The sequence below is a fragment of the Podarcis tiliguerta genome, assembly GCF_965153285.1.
Source record: "Podarcis tiliguerta genome assembly, chromosome: 8".
Classification (NCBI taxonomy): Eukaryota; Metazoa; Chordata; class Lepidosauria; order Squamata; family Lacertidae; genus Podarcis; species Podarcis tiliguerta.
Genome location: NC_139541.1, coordinates 53,563,649 through 53,583,486, shown reverse-complemented (window position 1 = coordinate 53,583,486; position 19,838 = coordinate 53,563,649). Strand labels below are relative to the sequence as shown.

At 51.1% G+C, this 19,838-nt stretch overlaps 2 protein-coding genes across 3 annotated transcripts; both read right to left on the bottom strand.

Moving 5' to 3' along the window:
• Nucleotides 1-1,253: 1,253 nt before the first annotated feature.
• Nucleotides 1,254-9,443, bottom strand: LOC310683206 (uncharacterized protein; the record flags this gene model as incomplete). 2 transcript variants are annotated; one of them, XM_083452920.1, is made up of 9 exons in its annotated part: nt 8,987-9,443; nt 5,203-5,274; nt 4,589-4,648; nt 4,266-4,333; nt 3,805-3,903; nt 2,931-3,096; nt 2,586-2,650; nt 2,000-2,095; nt 1,254-1,505 (listed from the first exon to the last, which is right to left on the bottom strand). In XM_083452920.1, exons 1-9 carry the CDS (start codon nt 9,426-9,428, stop codon nt 1,254-1,256), a joined length of 1,320 nt encoding a protein of 439 aa, XP_083309046.1. In that variant the 5' UTR covers nt 9,429-9,443. The 2 variants fall into 2 exon arrangements, with proteins under 2 accessions (XP_083309046.1, XP_083309045.1); XM_083452919.1 differs by having other exon boundaries at nt 4,266-4,648.
• A 1,935-nt stretch (nt 9,444-11,378) lies between these two features.
• Nucleotides 11,379-19,508, bottom strand: SF3A3 (splicing factor 3a subunit 3). Its single transcript, XM_083452922.1, has 17 exons — nt 19,321-19,508; nt 19,165-19,212; nt 18,454-18,506; nt 18,096-18,201; nt 16,813-16,885; nt 16,475-16,566; nt 15,992-16,074; nt 15,516-15,654; nt 15,266-15,334; nt 14,801-14,868; nt 14,168-14,275; nt 13,863-13,932; nt 13,593-13,757; nt 13,371-13,481; nt 12,939-13,029; nt 12,511-12,566; nt 11,379-11,636 (listed from the first exon to the last, which is right to left on the bottom strand). Exons 1-17 carry the CDS (start codon nt 19,414-19,416, stop codon nt 11,559-11,561), a joined length of 1,506 nt encoding a protein of 501 aa, XP_083309048.1. The 5' UTR covers nt 19,417-19,508; the 3' UTR covers nt 11,379-11,558.
• Between the last annotated feature and the right edge of the window lie 330 nt (nt 19,509-19,838).

Genomic DNA, 19,838 nt, shown 5'->3' with positions numbered 1-19,838 from the left:
GCAAACCCTTTCCTTGCTCTACAGACTCTCCGAAGCTAGACACCCACCCGCCCCGTCTGCTGCCAGTTGAGCAAGGCGGCGCAGCTTACCAGGCTGCCTCTTCCATAAAATGATGCTGCCAGCTCCCCCTGGAAGATGCAGCCCCCCCCCCCCTCAGGACGTAGTGTGGCCGCCTGAGAAGGCCCAGGACGGCAGGCGGCCTCGGAAAAGCAAGGAGGCGCCCAGGGCCAGACCCCCTTGGGTCAACAGCCGCTGATCTTGGCAGTTACCTGTTGCAGTGATTGCAAACCTTGGGTGGGTTTTCTGCCTCTGTGGAGGAGACACGGTGCGGGCCCAGGGCAGAGACATGGACTTTAAACACACACACACTGCTCATCTAGTTAAATAGATTTATTTGCAATTTTTAGGCAAGAGAAACATTTCTGATACTAGGAATGGGGCGGTGGGTGGGGAACGGCAGGCAGCTCAGCAAGAAAGTGGGTCCCTCATTTAAGGCAGCAGCTAAGATCAGCCATAGCAGCAAGGCCCTTTAGGGGGGATAAGCAAAGATTCCCCCCCCCCCAGGTCCTCCCTTGGCCCATCACCCCTGCAGAGCCAGAAGGGGGTTCACAGAGCCAACTAGCAGGAAGCCAGGAGAGAACAGGGTCACTCTAGTTTAAAGAACAAGGTGTGGGGGGGTTCACCCCCTTTCCTTCACCTCCCTACCCTGATAAGAGACTCCCTGTACAGCTCTTGGGACTCTGCCAAATAATAGAAGGCAACCTTCAGCTTTCTGCAAACCTGGAACGGGCTGCAAACAGTTAAATAGCTGCTCCTGGATAGATACCAACCAAGGACACCCCCCCCCCCATTTAATCCAAAAGAGAATTCCTGTCACTTCTGTCACTTGCCCCCAGGATCAGGCTTGTGACCTGCTGGCTCCAGCTCAGATCTCCTGCCATCTTTCAGACCAGGGCAGAGGGAAGGAAAGTGGCTCTTGATTATGTAGGTCTGAGCTAAATTATTATTATTATTTATTCGATTTATATATCACCCTTTATTGCAAGCTCACACAGCCCAAAGGTTCATAAATCACTTGGCCCTGGAAGAAAAAGGAGAGAAGGGGGGAAGGCATTTGCTGGCCTCGTGAGAAAGGCCCAAACCAAGTGGATTCCCCAAGGCATAGAGAGAGAGAGAGGCAGAGAAGGGAGAGTTGTTTTCTTGCCACCACCTAAGGACCCGAACAGGCCAGCTCAGCTTCAGTTGTGCCCGGCCTAGAACAGGAGAGCATAGTTCAGGCTGAGGACGGCTGCACACACCAGCAGCTGGAGCAGGGGAGTGAGGGCTACCACTTGCTTGGCTCCATTGAAGTGCACTTTGCCATCCAGCTTCAGGCAGCTGGTCTTGGGCATCGCCGGGCAGCACTCCTGGTAGCAGGGCACCTTGGACCCCGCGGAGCAGGGCGGGCCAGCCGTTTTGCAGACTTTGCTGCATCCAGCCACAAAGTGGGGGCCGGTTTTCTTCATCTGGAAGGAGAGAAAGGAGCAAGTGTTGGCCCACACAAGTAGCAGATGCAGGGACCAGCTTGGCTGCTGTTTCAGGCACTGGTGCTGTGGGGGCCCCCCAGAATAAAGCAGGGTGCCTGAAGAGGGCAGCTGGCACTCAGGGCTGCCGATGAGGATTTGGCGGGCCTCCCCCTTTCTTCCTCAGATTTCAGATCTCTTGTCATAAAAATCAGACTTCCATTGGATGCTCCAGCACCCATTTAGCTAACTATTCTCATTTCAGAATCCTCACGGCAGCCATCAGAGTGTGCACTTGGCCACTGCCCACCCCTTTCCACTTTGCTCTCTTGAGGCACGCAGCTCCTGCTGGTTTGTAAGGAGCTTACAAGATCAAGCTGCATTCTAAGGCACTGCAGCAACACTTCAGGCCCCTGCCCCGTGGAAGGGCTTCATTCAGAGGGCAGAACAAGGGTTTGGGCGTTTGGAGGGGGGTGTTAACATTTCAGGAATGGTACCTCGCAAAAATTAAAGCCCACAATGCAGCCGGCTGCGTGCTTCTGTCCCTTGTAGCATCCTTCTCCGTGGCAGGTGAAGCTTGAGCACACTTTCCCCTACAGAGGGAGGAAAGAGAGGCAGGCCACTGAATTGTGGACACCAGGGCTGTGCACTGGATTCAGACAAATCAGGGCTGTTCAGAAGGACACAGGCATTTGTCAAGTTGGGTTCAGACAGTCACACATCTCTGCAGGTTGGACTGGATGGCCCAGAGCCATCCATGGCTGTCAAGAAGGAAGGAGAGGCAGGCAAGGCAGACAAACCCCACAAAAAAGCCCAGACTCTTCTGGGAGGAGGTGGGCCCCACTTCTTTCCTGCTCCCAGGGATCTCCCCCTCTGCTTAACAGCTCATCAACTGAATGATTGATCCAATGTGTCGTGGGGTGGGTGGGTGTGCACCCCTGGTGTTGGGCAGGAGGGAGGGCATAGGAAAAGAACCAGGATCCCATTTCCCACTCATCCACCCACCCACTCTGAGAATGCCACCTGCCCACTTGCCCTGCCAGCAAACAAGCCATCCCTGCCAGAACATGAAGTGACACCTACATTTTTGGGGGGTGCTTTGGTGGTGGTAGTGGTGGGCGCCGGCGTGGTGGTGGGTGGCAGGTCACCTAGAACAGACATGAGAGATGGAGGAGCTGGCTGAGGCTCCCAGGACCTCTTGTCCGACAGGAGAAGCTGTCGTGCCAGACTGGCAGGTCGGAGAGAGGCTGACTGCGGGCTGAAATCCTGCCCTTCAGCTGCTCCAGGGCCTGAGTCCCCAGAGCCAAGAAAGGCCTCTCTGAGAAGGCAGCTCTGCCCAGATGCCCCATAGGTCAGCTCAGCCTCCCCAGGGAGAAGGAATCCTGCCAAGCAGAGCATCCTAAGAGGCCTCCCATTGGGGGAGCTTACCGTAGGCTGTAGCATTGAGGAGCAGGCAGTTTGGGGAGCTACAGCACTCCATTGAACACAAGTTCATTCTGATGGTGCCATTCTGCATGCACATGTCGGTGCCGTTGATTCCCCCACACTCACTGCTGCACCGGGCTGTGTAGCTGGTAGTGTTGAGGCGGAAGAGCTGCAAGACCCACCAAAGGGTTAGCAGGGCAAGGCTGACAACTGACCATAGCTGCATTATGATCCATGCAGAGAAGCAGGAGTGGCTGGACCCCACAGCCCCACCGTAGCTGATCCCTCCCACACTTGTAAGGACACAGTCCAGGACGGAGGCCAAGGCCACCCACAGTCCTTTGCAGCCTCTTGGGGGGGGGGCTTTATTTATTTATATTAATAATAATAATAATAATTAATAATTGGTTTATATACAGTGGTACCTTGGGTTACATGTGCTTCAGGTTACAGACTCCACTAACCCAGAAATAATACCTCGGGTTAAGAGCTTTGCTTCAGGATGAGAACAGAAATCATGCTCCGGCGGTGCAGTGGCAGCAGGAGGCCCCATTAGCTAAAGTGGTGCTTCAGGTTAAAAACAGTTTCAGGTTAAGAACGGACCTCCAGAATGAATTGAGTACTTAACCCGAGGTACCACTGTACTACCCTTCAAGATCTTATGGTGGTTCACAGGATAAAAATACAAGGTAAAAACACAAGTCAATAGTTAAAACAAAAACATCAGAACAATACCTCCCAAACACATTTTAAAAGGCTGTAGAGTATTAATCAACTTTATAAAACCCAAAAAATACAAAATACAAATTGACATATAACACTTTAAAACTGTTTAAAACAACCCCGCTCAAATAGGCAACACCTCTTGGCTCCCTACCTCGCAGTGTGTTGCGTTGTGGCAGGTCTCTGTGTTGTTCCCATGAGCTTCGTCATGGTAGCATCGCTCCCCGGAACACTGGAAGCTCTGGCATGTGAGCTGCAGAAGGAGATGGAGCTGAACCTTCATGGCAAGAAAACTAGACAGCTGCCCTGCCTCCCCAGGCCAAGCATCCTCTGCCCTAGTAGCACCTCTCACCTGCGACCTGGACCTGACCTGCCACCTCCACTTGGGCCTCCCAATTGAATCATTTCCTGGTTCATCTCTCTCACATACAAACCTGCCCAATGAATACTTCCATCTGCAGGACGTCCCTTCTCACCAAAGGGCTGCAGCCAGCTAGGAGCAGACACTCCATGCCTGACCCCCATCCAGACATTCCCATTCCATCACCTCCAACTGGGAAATGCCCAACACACACACCCCACATACAGCAGCGTCATGCTGGGTCAGTTTCTTACGTTCATCATGCCTGTGCTGTTCGCTGAGCTGCTGGGGACGAGGGGTGCTCCTGAAATGGGCCCGGGCTCTGAAAGAGGAAGCAAGAGGTTAGTAAATCCCTTGGTGTGCGAGCCAAGGAAGTCTCTGCTCCAGCTAATGGTTTCCTGAGTGGAGCAGAAGCCTTGACTGCAACTGAAGCCATGCTTATGTTTCAGGAGCTGCATATAGGAAAGTGGCAGGAAGTTCCAAGGATCCTCCTCTTCCTCAGCCTGTGCCCCAGGGGCTGTGCCCTGCACAAAACCTTCCCCTTCCCAGCACATAGCCAGCCAGCCAGCCCTCTCACCTGCCAGTATACAAGAGTTCCAAGTGCTGAAGTGCAGAACAACCCAGAGGAGGAAGATGCCTGCAGATGGAAAAAAGAAAGACCATGTTTGTTTGTTTCTTGAAAGGCAGAGAGAAAAGGCACCTCTGTCACCCACAGCTCACTGTAGGGGACCATCAGACAATGTCCCATCAAGTCACTGATGGATCCCACTGCAGACCACTGTTCTTTAGGGCAGTGGCGGAGCTTCATGCTCCGGCACCGGGGGTGGAGAGCAGGCGGGGGCATGGCTGGCACACGTCCGGGGGGCATGGCGCACTGCCTGCGGGGGTGGGCAGACAGCACGGGGGGGGGCAGCCACGATGGCACCCCACCAGGATCATGGTGCCAGGGGCGGTGCCACTCCGCCCTGCCCCCTCTTCCTCCGTCAGTGCTTTAGGGTGGGGCTCTTGTTCTTTTACCAGATGGTTGGGCAAGCAGAAATCCAACAAACAGCCACTCCCCAATACTACCCCGGTTCCTCTGACTTGCTCAGGAGACACTCTGTGTCTTCCAAATATCACCTTCGCCAAGGAGCGAGTCACATGTCAGGCTGTCACCTCTGCCAGAAATTCCACCACAATGAAGCCTCTTACCCTGGGCTGGGAGAATCCGGTGGTTGTTGGGACATGCCATCTCGAGCCAAGGGGATCTAATCCTGTAGGACCCTGCAGAGTGGGCAACAGGGAAGGAACATACAGTATGTATGCGTTTCTCAGGTTTCTCAGCACGCACACCCCAAGCACAAGGAGGCAATGCAAGCAACCCCTAAACTCAAGACAAAGCTGTAGAAAGGATCCTATACAGGGTCTTGGCAGGACCTATTTCAGTTCACTAGGAGCAATGGGTTGAATGAAGCAGGGGCCCTTTGCACATTCCTCTGTTTTGGTCTTCTCATACAGGTAATGAGACTGTGCAGTCACTGGCTAGGAATCTGATCAGGGCATCAGCTGTGCCCACAATAGTCAGGAAGGCGGTTGCCAGTGGACCCTTTAAAAGTGGCTCACTCAAGGAGAAAAGGCAGAAGGAGATGCTCTGGACTGCCAAGCCATTTTCTCCACCTGGCCAGTATAGTTGGAGCCAGCTGGTTCGCCCCAGTGCAGAGCATCTGGATCTGGTCACAGTCTGCAAGGACAGAACTTGAGCTGCCCCAAGTACTGTAACATCCACTGGAGGGAGTCTGAACAGAAGACATTACCCCGGCCTTCCTGGGGAAAGTCAGCTGGGTCTTTCTCTATGAGAGTGATTATGGACAGGCTGCTGTTCCCCATCCCTCACAACAGCTTCACTGCCTCAGGCTGTTGCTAGATCCCAGCCCTGCAGCACAGATGCTGCCAATTTTTAGCCATGAAGTGCTAAACAAACCCAGCAAAAGGAGAAGACCTGCAGGGAAGACCATCCCCCTTCCCCATTATTTCTGTGTGGTGTCATCTGTGTGCCTGATGCTTTTACAGGAAGGCAGCACCTTCCCTTGATGAGCTTCCAGTCTTAAATATGACCACAAAGAGGAAAGCAAGCAAGCTGGATATGCCTCCGTTTTGGCTGCATGGCCTTGGGCTTCATTGCAGAAAGCCAGGGATGGGGTTTTGCAGGCAGTCATCCTGGGAGGCAGCTCCAGGCATGCAAGAGGAGCTGCTGGAGGGAGGAGACCTTGGGATGGCTGAAGGCTGAGGAAAGGTCACAGGCAGAGAGGCCTTTAGCTATGAGAGCAGCAAAGGGATAAGGCCATGCCAGGCTCTGCAGGGGTGTGCATCCTGGATTTGGAGCAGACAGGGAGCCAGTGTAGAGATGGGTGGAGTGTCACTTTCTGGTAGAGTGACATGGTGAATGTTTAGTTGGCAGTGTGCTAGAGATGAAGCGGGGACAAGATGAGAGTTGACAGTGGGGGGGATACACCACAGGAGTCATAGGAGCTGCAGAGAACCTGAATGAATTATTTGCAGCTCTCTTCACGGCAGATAGTGTAGGGCAGTTCCTGGTGCCTGAACTAACCTTTGCGGCAGGCAAGTCTAATAAACTAAGACAGATGGCGGTGACGAGATGACGATCTCTCCTCACAAAATGAAAACTGCTGGACTAGATGGGCCATGGGCCTAATCCAGCAGGCTCTTCTTATGTAGTTTTGCTATGTTTTAAAGGAAAAGGCACAGTTACCTCAACCTAAGGAGCTTTCTTGACAAAAGAAAGTGAGTGCCAATTTGGAGCATCAAGTTGTGCACATTGAGGTGCATTTTTAGTAACTGCCAAGCTTCTTTTGCTCAGAGACTCAGCAAAACCTAACACTGAGCAAGTCTTAGGGAAAGTCTGGCTGCTTTTGATTGCAAACTGATGGATGGATGGGGGGGTGAGCAGCTGCAGCTCCGGATCACTTTATCTATTGCTGGGGGTTGGATTAGGTGACCCTTGAGGTCCTTCCAACTCTACAATTATATAGTTCTATGATTCTCTTGTGTCTCCTACAATTAGCCTCATGCATCTTATTCCATGTGAAGCTTATTCTGGATTCCTAGAGGACAGGAAGTGCCATTATGGGTCGTTGCTGGTATAGCCTTTCCCTGCAGTGTTGGAAGACACCCCTCAACCTCCTCTTTGGGAAATCTTGCAATGTCTTCTTAATTAAAGCAAGTCATTAAAACAGTTAATATATGTTCATCAGCTTTATAAACTACCCTAAATGGGGAAATGTTTATTGGTAACACTTTCATTAAAGGGTAATCATTTTATGTCTCTATTCAATACTTATTTTGTTTTGAAGACACATAGCGTGACTGTTCCCAGGGGATTTAGCAACCAATACAAAGGATTTAACACGCAAACCCCAAGAAAAATGGGGGGGGGACCAGCAGGACAGAATACTTACTTAATGCAGGAGCATAGAAAAATCTAACAAGCAGAGTTAGCAAGTCAAAAGCAGAATGAGAAAGTCTCTGACTGGTGCAGAAAACACACCAGAGTCAGCCATGGGCAAGCCTCCTCCAGCGAGCACATTCCTGTAACCAGAAGTTGCCCCTGCCTCATCTCTAGGGCACCCCCATTATCTGCGCTGGGCATATTGGCAGGTTTGCGCAGGATAAATTCAAGGAGTCCATACCATCTGAAGCTTCACTGGTCCACTGTGGGACCTTGACTTGTGCCACCAAGAAGAATGACCACCAGTCAACATCCTGCAGAAGATTCCTACATTCCCGCATTGCAGGAGGTTGGATGAGATGACCCTTGAGGTCCCTTCCAACTCTACAATTCTACGATTCTATTATCTGTTCCCACCAGCAACAACAGCTCTCGCACTGAGCATTTGGCTGCTCTGTGTCTCATTCCCTGGTCAAATCTGCCTAGCCTTTAGCCTGATAACCCTCCAAGGCCTTGATCTCTTGTGGTGCTTCGTTAAGGCCATTAAAGCAGCTGCTGGTGAAGCGGTCAAAGGGGTAAGAGCACTTGCAGCAACAAGTACAAAGACCTATGAAGGCTGTGGGCTGAGTTCCAGGAACCCCTGCAGGTCCCCAAGCAGTGGCTGCCATGGAGACTGGAAAATGACACGCCCAGAGGCCCAAGGCTCCTCGCTAATGACATGTGCCGTTGGCCCAGCAACCCTGTGTTTGGTTGAGCCCCAGAGGAAAAATGGGGAAGCTGTAGACAGGCATCAAGGACAGAAACCCTCAAGAACAGAAGCCTATATCCTACCAGCACCTCCGGCCAGCCAACCTACACTCAACAGTCAGCAAAAAACCTCATCATCTCAGCCCTGGGTCATCCCCACCACTCTTGACAACCACTTTGGAAGCTTGGGGGACCAGCTGAGCCATTAGTTGAAAAAGCAGGGCCTGGGCTCTTCCCTAAAGGCACTGCATATCTGAGAAAGATACCAGTTTGGATGATGAAGTGCAGCCCATTCACTTTCCCAAAACAGAGGTCTGCCAGAAAGGAACTGAACACTAAAGCTCATGCTCTGTTCCTTTGCTTGGTTTCAACCCTCTTAGATCCTCAAGGAAGCGCTGCAAATTCAGGGGAGTCCTCAGGAACCAAAGCATTCAAGTTCTAATCCAGAAAAATGTATAATCCACAGACCATCCTTCCAGCTAAGGAGCTGGAGCTTGGTACGGTTTGGGGAATGTCTTTTCTTTCAGAGGGCCTCCACCCCACCTGATCGCTGCTCGTTCAGGATCCCATCGTACGTTAAGGATGCAGGTTGAGGAACCAACTCTGCTTCATCCAGGGATGGATTGTCTCATTCAGAAGCCCAACTCAATACTTTTAGAGGACCAGTCCCCTCTGTAGCAGGCAGGTCTCTCATACATACACACACACTCTCAAACATGCACCCCCCCCTCCCGCCTTCCTTAGCTAGTCCCCCAAAGGAACCCACCAGCTGCGCTCACTTACCTCGCCCTAGAAGCCTGTCTGAGCAATGTCTTCCTCCTGTGCTGGCAGAAGAGGTGCCCCTTGGGGAGCCCTCCTCCCCGCCCAGGCAGAGATGGCACCAACCAGCAGGTAGAGTAGAGTGGTGGGAGAAAGGAGGGGTTTGCTTCCATGATGCTCTGGGCAACCGAGGGTTGCTGTCCCCACATGGGGCCCAGAACACATGGCGGGATGAGGCACAGTCACCAAGGCTGGCTTCAGGGAGTCTTTGAGTAAAGGCATCAGAGCACTTAAGATAATCCTCATAAAAGATGGGGAAAGGAGTTCCATCCTTCCCCCCAACAAAGACTGTATGCTGTTTACAATAAGGATCTGACAATTCAAGCTTTTCAGGCAGACCTCTGGTATCAGAAAGACCTGCATGTGCTGCTCTACAGCTGGAAGTTCCTCTCCACCTACGAAACATCTTGCAATGGGACAAAAGGTTAGGCTGCTGTGGAGAGGGGCACTACTTGGGGGGCAGGTCCACAATACTGATTGGCATAGACTGGTGTAGGTGTACAGGGATATATTAAGGTGGTGGGTGATGGGGGGTCTCACCAGCAATGCAACAAAACGAAAAGGATGGGGTGGAGTGAAGGGGCAGGAGACCTGGGGTACTTGGGACCACCACCCTCATACTACCCCTGGGGAGAGGGGGCTACCCTTTATTTTTAAAAAAAGCTTGGAAGAGTCAATAGGAGGATTTTATATTGTTTTGAGAGAAATGGCCAGGGAAGGCGTCTTTGGGATGGAAGCGGGGAGAGACTGCCAGCTTTGAGGATGGAGCAGCTGCCTTGCTGAAAGCCACAGCTAGGAGGCAAAACCTACCCTTTCCTAGAGACCTCCTCACCTGGGCGATGCATTGCAGAAACTTTGCAGAAATGAAGTCCTTGCCAGCCAAAGTGTAGTGGCCACTTTGGGGAGGATCGAGAGGGAGTTTCTCAAAGAAGAGAGTCTGGGTGTGTGTCTAAATGCTGCCAATACAGTTTATCAAGAAAGGGAGTCTGTGTGACTGTATATAAATGCTGCTGTTCCATTACAAGTCTAGGGTTGTTCCTCAAGTGAGATGGAATAGGTTCTGAACTTAGCCCTCCCGCTCCCCATGGCAGAACACCCCAAATCTCCCCCAACCAGGGCCCCCAAGAACACAGCTCAGCCAATTTGCCCTTCTCCCACTTCCAATCAGGCTGCAGCCACCCCCAGGTGCCCATCAGGGCCTCGCCTTCCTCAGGCAATTACAGCAACAAATCCATCCCAATTAGGGTAATTAGCCACGCTCTCTGTTCCCAGCAGGTCTCTGGGGTCCTTGGGTAGCAGCAGAGAAATAACAAGAAAAAGAGGAACTAAACCCAGGGAGAAGAGAAACACAGAAAGTTGCCTTATACTGAATCAAGACCATTAGTCCATCTAGCTCAGTACTGTCTGTACTGACTGGCAGCAGCTCTCCAGGATTTCAGGTGGGAGTCTCTTCCAACACAACCGGAAGATGCTGCAGGAAACTGAACCTGGGATCATCTGCTTGCAAGGGAGATGCTCTAGAATTGAGGTGTGGTCCTTCCCCAAACAGAGACTTCAGAAGATACAGATGTTACATGTGGTGGGTCATGTTATGGTCTTCCCTTGTGGCTTGCCAGAGCAGCAGCTGCCGCCGCCACCACTGTAGCAACTTTGGATGGTTTTACTTCCTTTTCCAACTAGATTGCAACCCCCTTGTCCCATACACCTGTGAGACCTGCAAGGGCATGCCTGTCCTTTCCACCCAGCAACTCCCTGCCTCAGAGCCACAATAGCTGTATTCCAGAGCAAATGGCCCTCAAGAGAAGCATTCTGCTCAGAGGTAGGTATTAGGACCCAGGAGCTGGAAGCAGTAGCAGGATATTTACCAGCAGCTGCTGAAGAAGCGGGTGGGTTTGGGGAAACCTAGTGAACACAATTGCCTGTCACAGCCAGGCCTTGAGTAGCTGCAAACAAAGGCACTTTCTTCTTTTCCTCCCCGCTCAACTGAAACAGAAACGGGCCTAGTGAACTACAAGGAGGTACAAAGGAACAACCCGAAAATCATAGACCAGTGGAGTTGGAAGGGACCCCAAAGGCTTGAGTTCAACCCCTGCAATGCAGGAATCGCAGCTAAATAATCCCTGGCAGATGGCCATCCAATCTCTTCTTAAATATATCCAATGAAAGAGTCCACCAGCTTCTGAGGGAGTATTTTCTGTATCTTTGGGAAGCGAAAGTTCAACTCTGGCTTAGTTCTCAGTGAGAGACTGAATCTGTGCCTTGTGTCCCACTTCTAGTGAACAAGGATGCATTACGTGTGAAAGAAGCTGGAAGCCTGAACATGTCTATCAAATAAAGCTGAAGACCACACCAGGTGCCCATTCCTTCTGCCTTTAAAACTAAGGTTTATTTTTTATGAAAAAATTGTTACAGGAATCATCACCCTGTGAGCTGTAAGTGTCCTTGAAGCACCTGCTCCCATGGAGGAGGGAAGAACAGGCACACACCCAACATGGGAGGTCTGGGGTGGGGTGTGTCGGGCCAACGTCTCCTCTGATCACAGCAGGCCTTGGCGCTTCAGATCTTCGTAGGTCTTCTTGTTGACCACGTTCCCACTGGAATCCTCGTATTCCTCCTAGGTTGACAGAGAAGCCCAAGTGTGGGGAAAACCAGGAAAGCACTACCCGGGCCCTAAGGCGAAGGTCTCCCCCACCATGGAGACAGCAAAGCGCTGAAACCCAGAAGCTGCTGCCACAGGCAACAGAAGCCTTTGCAGGCACCCTGCCAGCCCTGCCGCTGGGGGAGAAGTGGAGCGGCATCGGCCTCAAGCGGCAAAATGGAATGCACTGCCTCTGCTGAGACTCTCTGAGGAGCCAATCTAGTCCAGGCTCCTTTGGCCAATCAGGTGCTTCTGGGAAGCCCTGAAGCAAGGCAGGAGAACAACAGAGAGCATTCCAGCACCCCTCTATGATGCATCTGAATATGGAGGCTCCACTGAGCTGTCATGCCCTGTTTCTGACATTCAGCCCCGAGTGCTGTTGCTTATGTGGCTGAAACAGCCTCACCCAAACACAAAAGGGAGGAATCAGTAGCCAAGGGAGAAACCAATGCACTGAAACATGTTTAGACCAATGAAACCCCCCAGCTAGTTAACTACATGCTGGGAGTGGGGCAGGGACACACAACAGATGCCTGTGTAGGAGGGGAAATAGGGTGGACAGTTATGGAGGAAACAGCCAATCTAGACATGGGAGGAACTCCTCTCCACCCTGGGACATTTCACCCTGGTCACATGACTAGTAACAACCAATTGTTCTTATCCCCCTTGACTTCAGTGGGCTTTGCTAGCCAACGCCAGCCTTTGCATTCCCTTTGCTAAACATTGGGGACCTCGGTAGAATTTGGCATGGGGACCGGAGCTGAAGGCACACACACCACTAACCCCTGGCCTGGTCCTCCAAGTCCCATTCCCAACAGACAAGTGCAAGGGATGTCCCAACCCAGCTTACTTCTGTGTCCGGCTGCCACCTCTCCGAAGCCTTCTGTTGCTTCAGCTTTGCCCACACTGTAAACACACATGCACAAACTGTCAGAGGCGACTGTCAACTGCTAGCTCCCAGTCACAACCCAAGATGCCCAGGTGGAGGGATAGCTGCTACTCTGCTTGGGGAAGCACCAGAAGCCGTGCACCCCTGCCCAACCAGGGGTAAAGGATCAGGCTCCTGCCACACCATGAGTTGCCCCTCTGAGAAGCTCCGCCCACCCAGTCACTCTGCTGATCCTGGCACATCAGCAAAGAGGTAAACAAATCACAGAACAAGCCAGTAGCTGACAGAGCAGGTCCAACACTCTGACAGGATGGCCCCCACCCCCCATAATGTGAAACTGGCAGCCACAGGCAAACCCAGGGCCAGGAAGGCAACTTGTGGCCACTTACATGAAACAGCATCTTCAATCTGCGTGACATTGGCAAAGTGAGCTGTGTTGGGGATTCCCAGGCATCGCATTCCATGGGCGTGGCGCCATTCCTATGGAACATAGAGGAGCATCAAGGCTTGGCCATGACGGAGCCAAAGTGCTCCAGAGGGAGGGGGGAAGGAGAGCAGAGAAGAGGCTGGCCTGTGCCACTGCCCTCCATGCAGAACTGCCACACAACCTGGGTCTCAAATAGAAGGCTAAGCTAAAAAGCAGCCAGTTGGGAAGGGTCCCCCTCCCCATTGCACAGTGGGGGCTCTGCAGGTGTTAAGATTCGAGGGCTGCTGCCTAGCAAGAGCCCTGAACCTTATGCAAACTGATAATTTGTTTTGAGGCCCAATCAAACACACACACACTCCCCAAATAAATATTGTGGCACTTTCCAGTGTCCTACCGCAAAATGTCGTTGGAAAGCTTTGGGCCCACGGTAGGTGTAGTTCCCACAAATCTCACAATTGTAGTTGATGTTCAGGCCGTGGAGCTTATACAGCCAATAAGGGATGGGCTGGAAGGCAAGGAGGGGGGGGGAGGGAGAGAGAGAGAGTGAGCACACAAAGCAGTCGCTTCCTCCCATCCCCTGGGGTGTGCTGCGAGCCCCAAAATGAGCCGGGCTTACTTTGCCATCCCACCCAAGGGGCAAGTTCTTGGGGTTGTAGATGATTTCGTTCTCTTCGTCTTCACTCTCACTCTCGCTGATCTGTTCCTCCTCCTCCTCTTCGCGTTCCTCACCGGTCCGTGCCTGCTTGCGCTGCACATTTTCATGAGTCAGCTGCCGCTGCTCCTACAAGGGGGGGGGGGGGGAGAGAGCCAGTGAGTACAGTAGGAGGCCTACTGAACCACAACAGAACCCCAATGGCTAGGGAGAAGGATGGGAGACAGAGCTTACCCCAAGAATCTCCACGTGCTCGTAGATCTGAGCCTCCAGGAAAGCCAAGTCCTTGTTCCTCTCAGTGTCCCTGTCAAGGAAACGGCTTGATGAAGGGATAAGGATACACACACCCCACCCCACTTGCAGCGCCAGGAGGACCCACATGGGTCGCACAGCTCAGGTTGCTAGTCAAAGCTAAGGCCAAGGACAGCATCTCTCCCACCCAGCCACTGACAGAGAAGAAAGGAAGGAAGGAGCTGCCCCTCTGCAGGAAGGTGACCTGAGCAGGACATGTTCAACTTCACCCCAGCCATGGGCCTCACCGCTTGCTCCCCTTTGTCTTTGGGTTCTTGGCAAAGAGAGAAGGGTCAAGGGCCTCCAGAGACTTGCCCTTGGTGCTGAACAGCCTCTGAGCACGTTCCTCTAGCGTCCTGGAGAGGAGGAAGAGAAGAAACGCATTATGTGCTTGTATTTCCATATCCGGACAAACCCAGAGCTCATCCAAAAAACCAGACCTCTCACGTAAGAACATAAGAGCCTGCTGGATCCGGCCTGTGGCCCATCAAGTTCAACACCCTTTTCTCACAGTGGCCAACCAGATGCCCCAGTATGAAGATCACAGGCAGGAACTGAGTGCAAGAGCACTCTCCTTTCCTGTGGTTTCCAGTAAAGGGTACTCAGAAGCATCACTGCCTCCAACTGTGGAAACAGAGCATAGCCATCAGGACTAGCAGCCATCAAGTGTCCTCTCCTCCGTGAATTTATCTAACCCTATTTTAAAGCCACCTATGTTGGTGGCCATCACTGCCTCCTATGGGAACAAGTTCCTTAGTTTAACTCTGTGCTGCATGAAGAAGTATTTTCTTTTAATTTCATTGGGTGTCATACACGGGGTCCAGTAGCAACAACACCCCCCCACACACACACAGCCAGCTCTAAACAAATCCTTTACTTACCCACCACATTTCAGACCCAAAGCCAGCAGTGCAGATTTCAGCCTGTCCAGTCCAAGGGAGGCCAATTCCTGTGGGAGAAGCACAAATGCACAGAGGTGACATGACTTGGCTGTAAGTTAACCATCTCCTTTCCCTCGTCTAGCTGGGCAATGGGTAGCAGGAGCCTGGCCAAAGTCTCCGCACAGCACAGAGAGCAAAGGCGGCGGCAACAGCAGCAGCAACTGTTCTGGAAAGCTCGGAATCTGCCTTATACAGAGGCAGACCACTGGTCCATCTAGCTCAGTATCGTCTACACTTACTAGCAGCAATGGTTCCCCAAGGTTTCAGCCCTAAACAGAGATGTCACTGGGGATCAAACTTGGCACCTTCTGCATGCAAAGTAGGTGTTCTGCCTCTGAGCCTCAGCCCTTCCCCTCCTGCTCCCTTCCCAGCACTAACAAGACAGGCTCAAAAAGGCAAACAAACCTCCCAGGAAGAAAAGGCTGACAGGTCCAGGTGGGCCCCAGCATGGGTGAGGGCGCTGCTGGTCTCTTTCTGCCAAGAGACAACAAGAGGGTTAGTGACTCAAGATCCCCCAAAACACAGTCCAAAGCTTTGATGGCCAATTACTTAGAGCTCCTAAGGTGGTTCAAGGAGGCTGTCAGCAGAGACCTGCTCCATGAGACCATGATCTTGCCAAACCTCCAGCTCCCACCCCATCCTGGGCACTGCTCACCGGCCAACCAGGGAAAGTGCCGTTCTCCCACTTCTTCTCAAATTCTGCCTGGATTTTGCCAAACAGCTCGTTCTGGTCCAGCAATGGCTTCACTCGGTCTGTATAATCCTGCAGGTATTCTAAGAGCATCTCCAGATACCTGTATCAATCATCAAGGGAAGAGAGGGATGAGGTGACAGCCTCATACTCAAACAATGCTCCTCACCCCACTGCAAGGAGCCCGCCAACAGAGATCCTACACAGAAAGATGCCAAACAAGGTTTATGGTTCTTTCAGCTTGTTACTAAGCCCACGTGGGTGACAGAGAAAATCTGGTCACAATGGATTTTGGGGGGCATAAAACAACTTGAATGGCTTTAATAACCTTAGGAGCAGAACACAAAAAATAGTCCAGACTGATAAAGATACATTAGAGGCTTTGGAAGAGTTTCATGTCTGTTCTCTCCCCGCCCCCCAAAAAAGTTCTGAGTTCTCACCTCCTGTATTCAGCATTTTTCCTCTCCTTAGGAATGTCAAAAAGCTGGTCAAAAGTGGACAGGTATGTGATATAATCCAATTTCTGCAGAGGACAGGGAAAAAGAGATAATTAACTGTGACTTCATGCAAGATCCCAATGCAGGCACTGAATCGTTTCCTAGATAATCCCTACTCCCTGCCGCTCACCCCCTGAACTGCATTCCATTAGGCAGAAGAGGGAGACAGAAAGGCCAATTCTGTTGGTTCAGCTGGGACCACCTGCCTCCATTTTGCTCTTCCCAGAACTGTCTCCCTGGTTATTAAATATTTCTGAAGCTATTAAGAATTAGTGCTTGAACACCTGTTGCTTGTTCCTTCTCCATTCCTTTTTCCTTCTGTTTGCACTCTAATGCATGCTATACTTGGTGGGCAGGGCCATTTGGGTACAGAACAGAGGACAAGAAATGCTTCCAAATCCTAGACAACCTGGTTGGAAATCTCACCTCTGAGGACTTGAGGTTAATGTACTTGAGATAACAGTCATGCAGGTCCAAGTAGCGACCATATCCTTCTTCATCAGTGAATTCCACAAGGTCTGCAGAAAACAAATAGAAACAGACAACTCAGAACTGGCATAATGAGGAAGAGAACTGAATCCCCAGGCCAAGAACAAAGAGCATTTCCTCTAGCTTGGCTACAGTGCAGATGAAGACAAGCAAGAAGCAATCTTGCAGCAATAGGTCCTCTGCCCATTTGTTCCAACTATCTGGAAAGTGTAATGGGCATCAGAATAGGAGGCCAAGCAAGGGGTTATGCCAGACAGGTTAGATTTAAAACTTACTCTGAGCCTCTTCACTGGGATTCTCCCGGGCCTTCAAGAGCTCCTCAAACTCCACCGACATCGGCACACAAATCTACAAGGGACAGATTACTACAGGTGTTTAGGATTAACAGGCCACATAATGAACAGGTAATAAATGCAGTGATACCTGATCCAAAATACATTAGACCTTATGCTAGTAGTTAGACAAGACATGAAGGAAAGAAATGTTTGCAGGAGACAACAGAAGATTAAGGGAACAGACATATTACGACAGTGGTTCCCCAAGTGGGTGGTATCGCCTCCTGGGGTGGGGTGGGGTTACTTAGGGGCTGCTGCAGATGTGCTTCTACAAGCATGTTTTTCGCTTATTTATGATTGACCAGGATAGAGCCTAGAATGAAACACTTTCTTCACTTCTTACTGCTTATTTCTTTTACTCTTATCACTTTTGAGACAATTTCTGATTGATATCCTGCACTATTGACAATGGTTAAAAAGCTTCTTGTTGCATTTCCAACATCATATTTGGTGGAATGTGATTTTGGTGTAGTCATCCAACTTCTCTCCAAGCAAAGAAATCAAATCTTACAAAGCATGGAGACTTAAGGCTCCTGTAAAGTGACTTTAAACCAGACATTGGGAAATGGATTTCACTTTATTAAGTCTGTCCATCACATTAAGAGTTTACTGAATAGTAAAGTAGTTACTAAATGTGGTAATTAATAATCTTGCTAAATAACCACCAGACTTTGAAAAGCAAGTATTACTGGATCAAGTTCATCAATTCTGTTGAATTAATTAAGATAAATAGTTTAATTGGCTTTTGAATAAGTGTGCAATTAATTGTTACTGTTTTGCATTTTATTGTTATTATCTTCTTTAGTGAGTTGTGCAAACCACTATTCTGAATAATGCTTTTTGTAGGCACTGGAGGTGAATTTATGGAACCAAGGGGGAATTAGAATGAAAAAGTTTGGGAACCACTGCACTACCAAATTTTGGGAGGCAGACAAGGAGAGAAGTTGAACAACTGCCTAAAGGTTTTGGGAAGAAAAGCAATGTGTATTTGGTGCATAAAAGGACAGCATGAAAAGAGGTAATGGAGATTGCTTCTAGTATGGAAAGATGCATACAGGAAGCAAAGTTCAAACTAGAAAATATAGCATATAGGTTACAGCACAGACAGTCAAGTCACTTTAGCAATACCAGAAACAACCATGAAATCCTAGGGTCTTCAGACCAAGTAGGGCAACTAGTCAGTGGTGCTACTCCTTGAGGATTCATTACACACACAACCTCACCTCATTTGGGTGTTTCCGATGGAACTCTTTAATCTGCTTCAAACGATTGTAGAACTCAGCAAACTCATTGGGCCCTGAAATGGCACTGAGTTCTTCCTTCCGCAACCTATAGAAAACAGGAGGAGGAAGCCTTTTCAGCCTGGCTAGCAGGATTGCTAGCAGGAGAAAGAAATGAGGGCTCTGGCCTGATTGGTGCTGCACATGGAACAAGGACAACAGCAGTGCATGCTTTCTGGATTTTAAGTGTTCCCCCTCCCTTCCAGTACCCATTCAACTGGAGGCCCCCACCAGGTCCTGCCAACTCAAAGTCTGCTGCCCCCTCCTCAAAGAAACTGCCATGTAACAAGACCCTTCTTACCCATCTTTGTCGTCGTACAAGTCTCTCAAGTTGCCGCTCACCTCCATGTATCTCTGGAAGGAAAAGAGGGACAGGGCCCACAAGTCAGCCATAACAGCTCTGGTGGCAGCAGGAGGTGGCTCCCCAAGTTTGAAGGGGCTGGGCTTCATGGTAAAATGGCAGCAGAGCTCCCTGCCCACCTTGCACCATCAGCTGTCCCTTCTGCCTCTCTGGTTGTCTTGAGGCACTTACTGCTCCTGCATCTTGTGTCACTGAATTATGCCTCCTACTTGCTTTCCAAGCTTTCTTAGTGCCACCTACGCCAATGTAAGCAATGCCAAATGCCAATCATTTGCTACAGGGGAGAGTCTGCTGGGACCATCAAGAGGCACCAGATTTCCCACCTGCCTTGTCCCCTCCCAGCCCCACCTGGAACCCTTATAAGGCAAAGATGATGACTTAAGCATTCTTATCTCTTCTTAAGGTTTGTTTTAGGGAATGCTCTTTGCCTTTTTGGCAGGAGCGTGGATATGTTCAGTTTTCAATCCTGCTGGAATCCTTCAGATATGTTATCATTTGCATTTGCGTTGTTTTGGACTTGCTTTCTTGCATTTGTATATACCCGTTTGTTCTGGGCAGCCGCCTTGGGAGCCTTCTTAGTTGAAAGGCGGCATATGAATAAACAGTAAGGTAAAGCCCCCCTCCCCACAAGACAAGGCCCGGCCTACTCACATCCTGCATGGCCCGCGTGCGGTGGTCCGAGTTGATCTGGTCTCGAAGCTGCTTAGAGGGAGAGAGAGACAAAGAGGGATGAGGGGGGTGCGGGTCAATCGCAGGTGTGGGGCGATGCGGGGCTGGCGCCCCCAGCCTCCCCTTCCCCCTCCTTACCGTGGACTTCCGCGTGAGCATCTCCTTGACCATGACGTCCATCAGCCGCTCGCGCTCCTCGTGGTAGCGGCGCTGCTGCTCCAGGATGGTCTCCATGGCGGCGGCAGCAGCGGCAGCGGAGGAGGAGGCCGGTATTACGACTCGAGTCCCGCTCGGCGGGACCGGAAGTGGCGAACCCTCAAAACCGGAAGCCACTCTTCCAGCGGTCCCTCGCAGTTCCTTCACCGGCGCAGGAGAGTTCCGGCGGAAACACTATGGCTATAGCTATGGGGGTCGGCGCGGGATGTGCAGAGGCGGATGGGGCTGCTCGGGGTTGGCGAGGGTGGGGGACGAACCGTCGCACCGCCTCTTCATCCGCGAGCGACATTAACCCTTGCAGAGCCGTGGGGGGTGAAGGGACGAGGATCGTGCCCAGTTTTGTGACCATTCCGACACGCGAATGTCTCGTGGGGTTAGGGTTAGAGAGTCGCCCACTGTTTTTATTTTTAAAGAGATGGCTGTTTCGGCTCCTGCTGGCC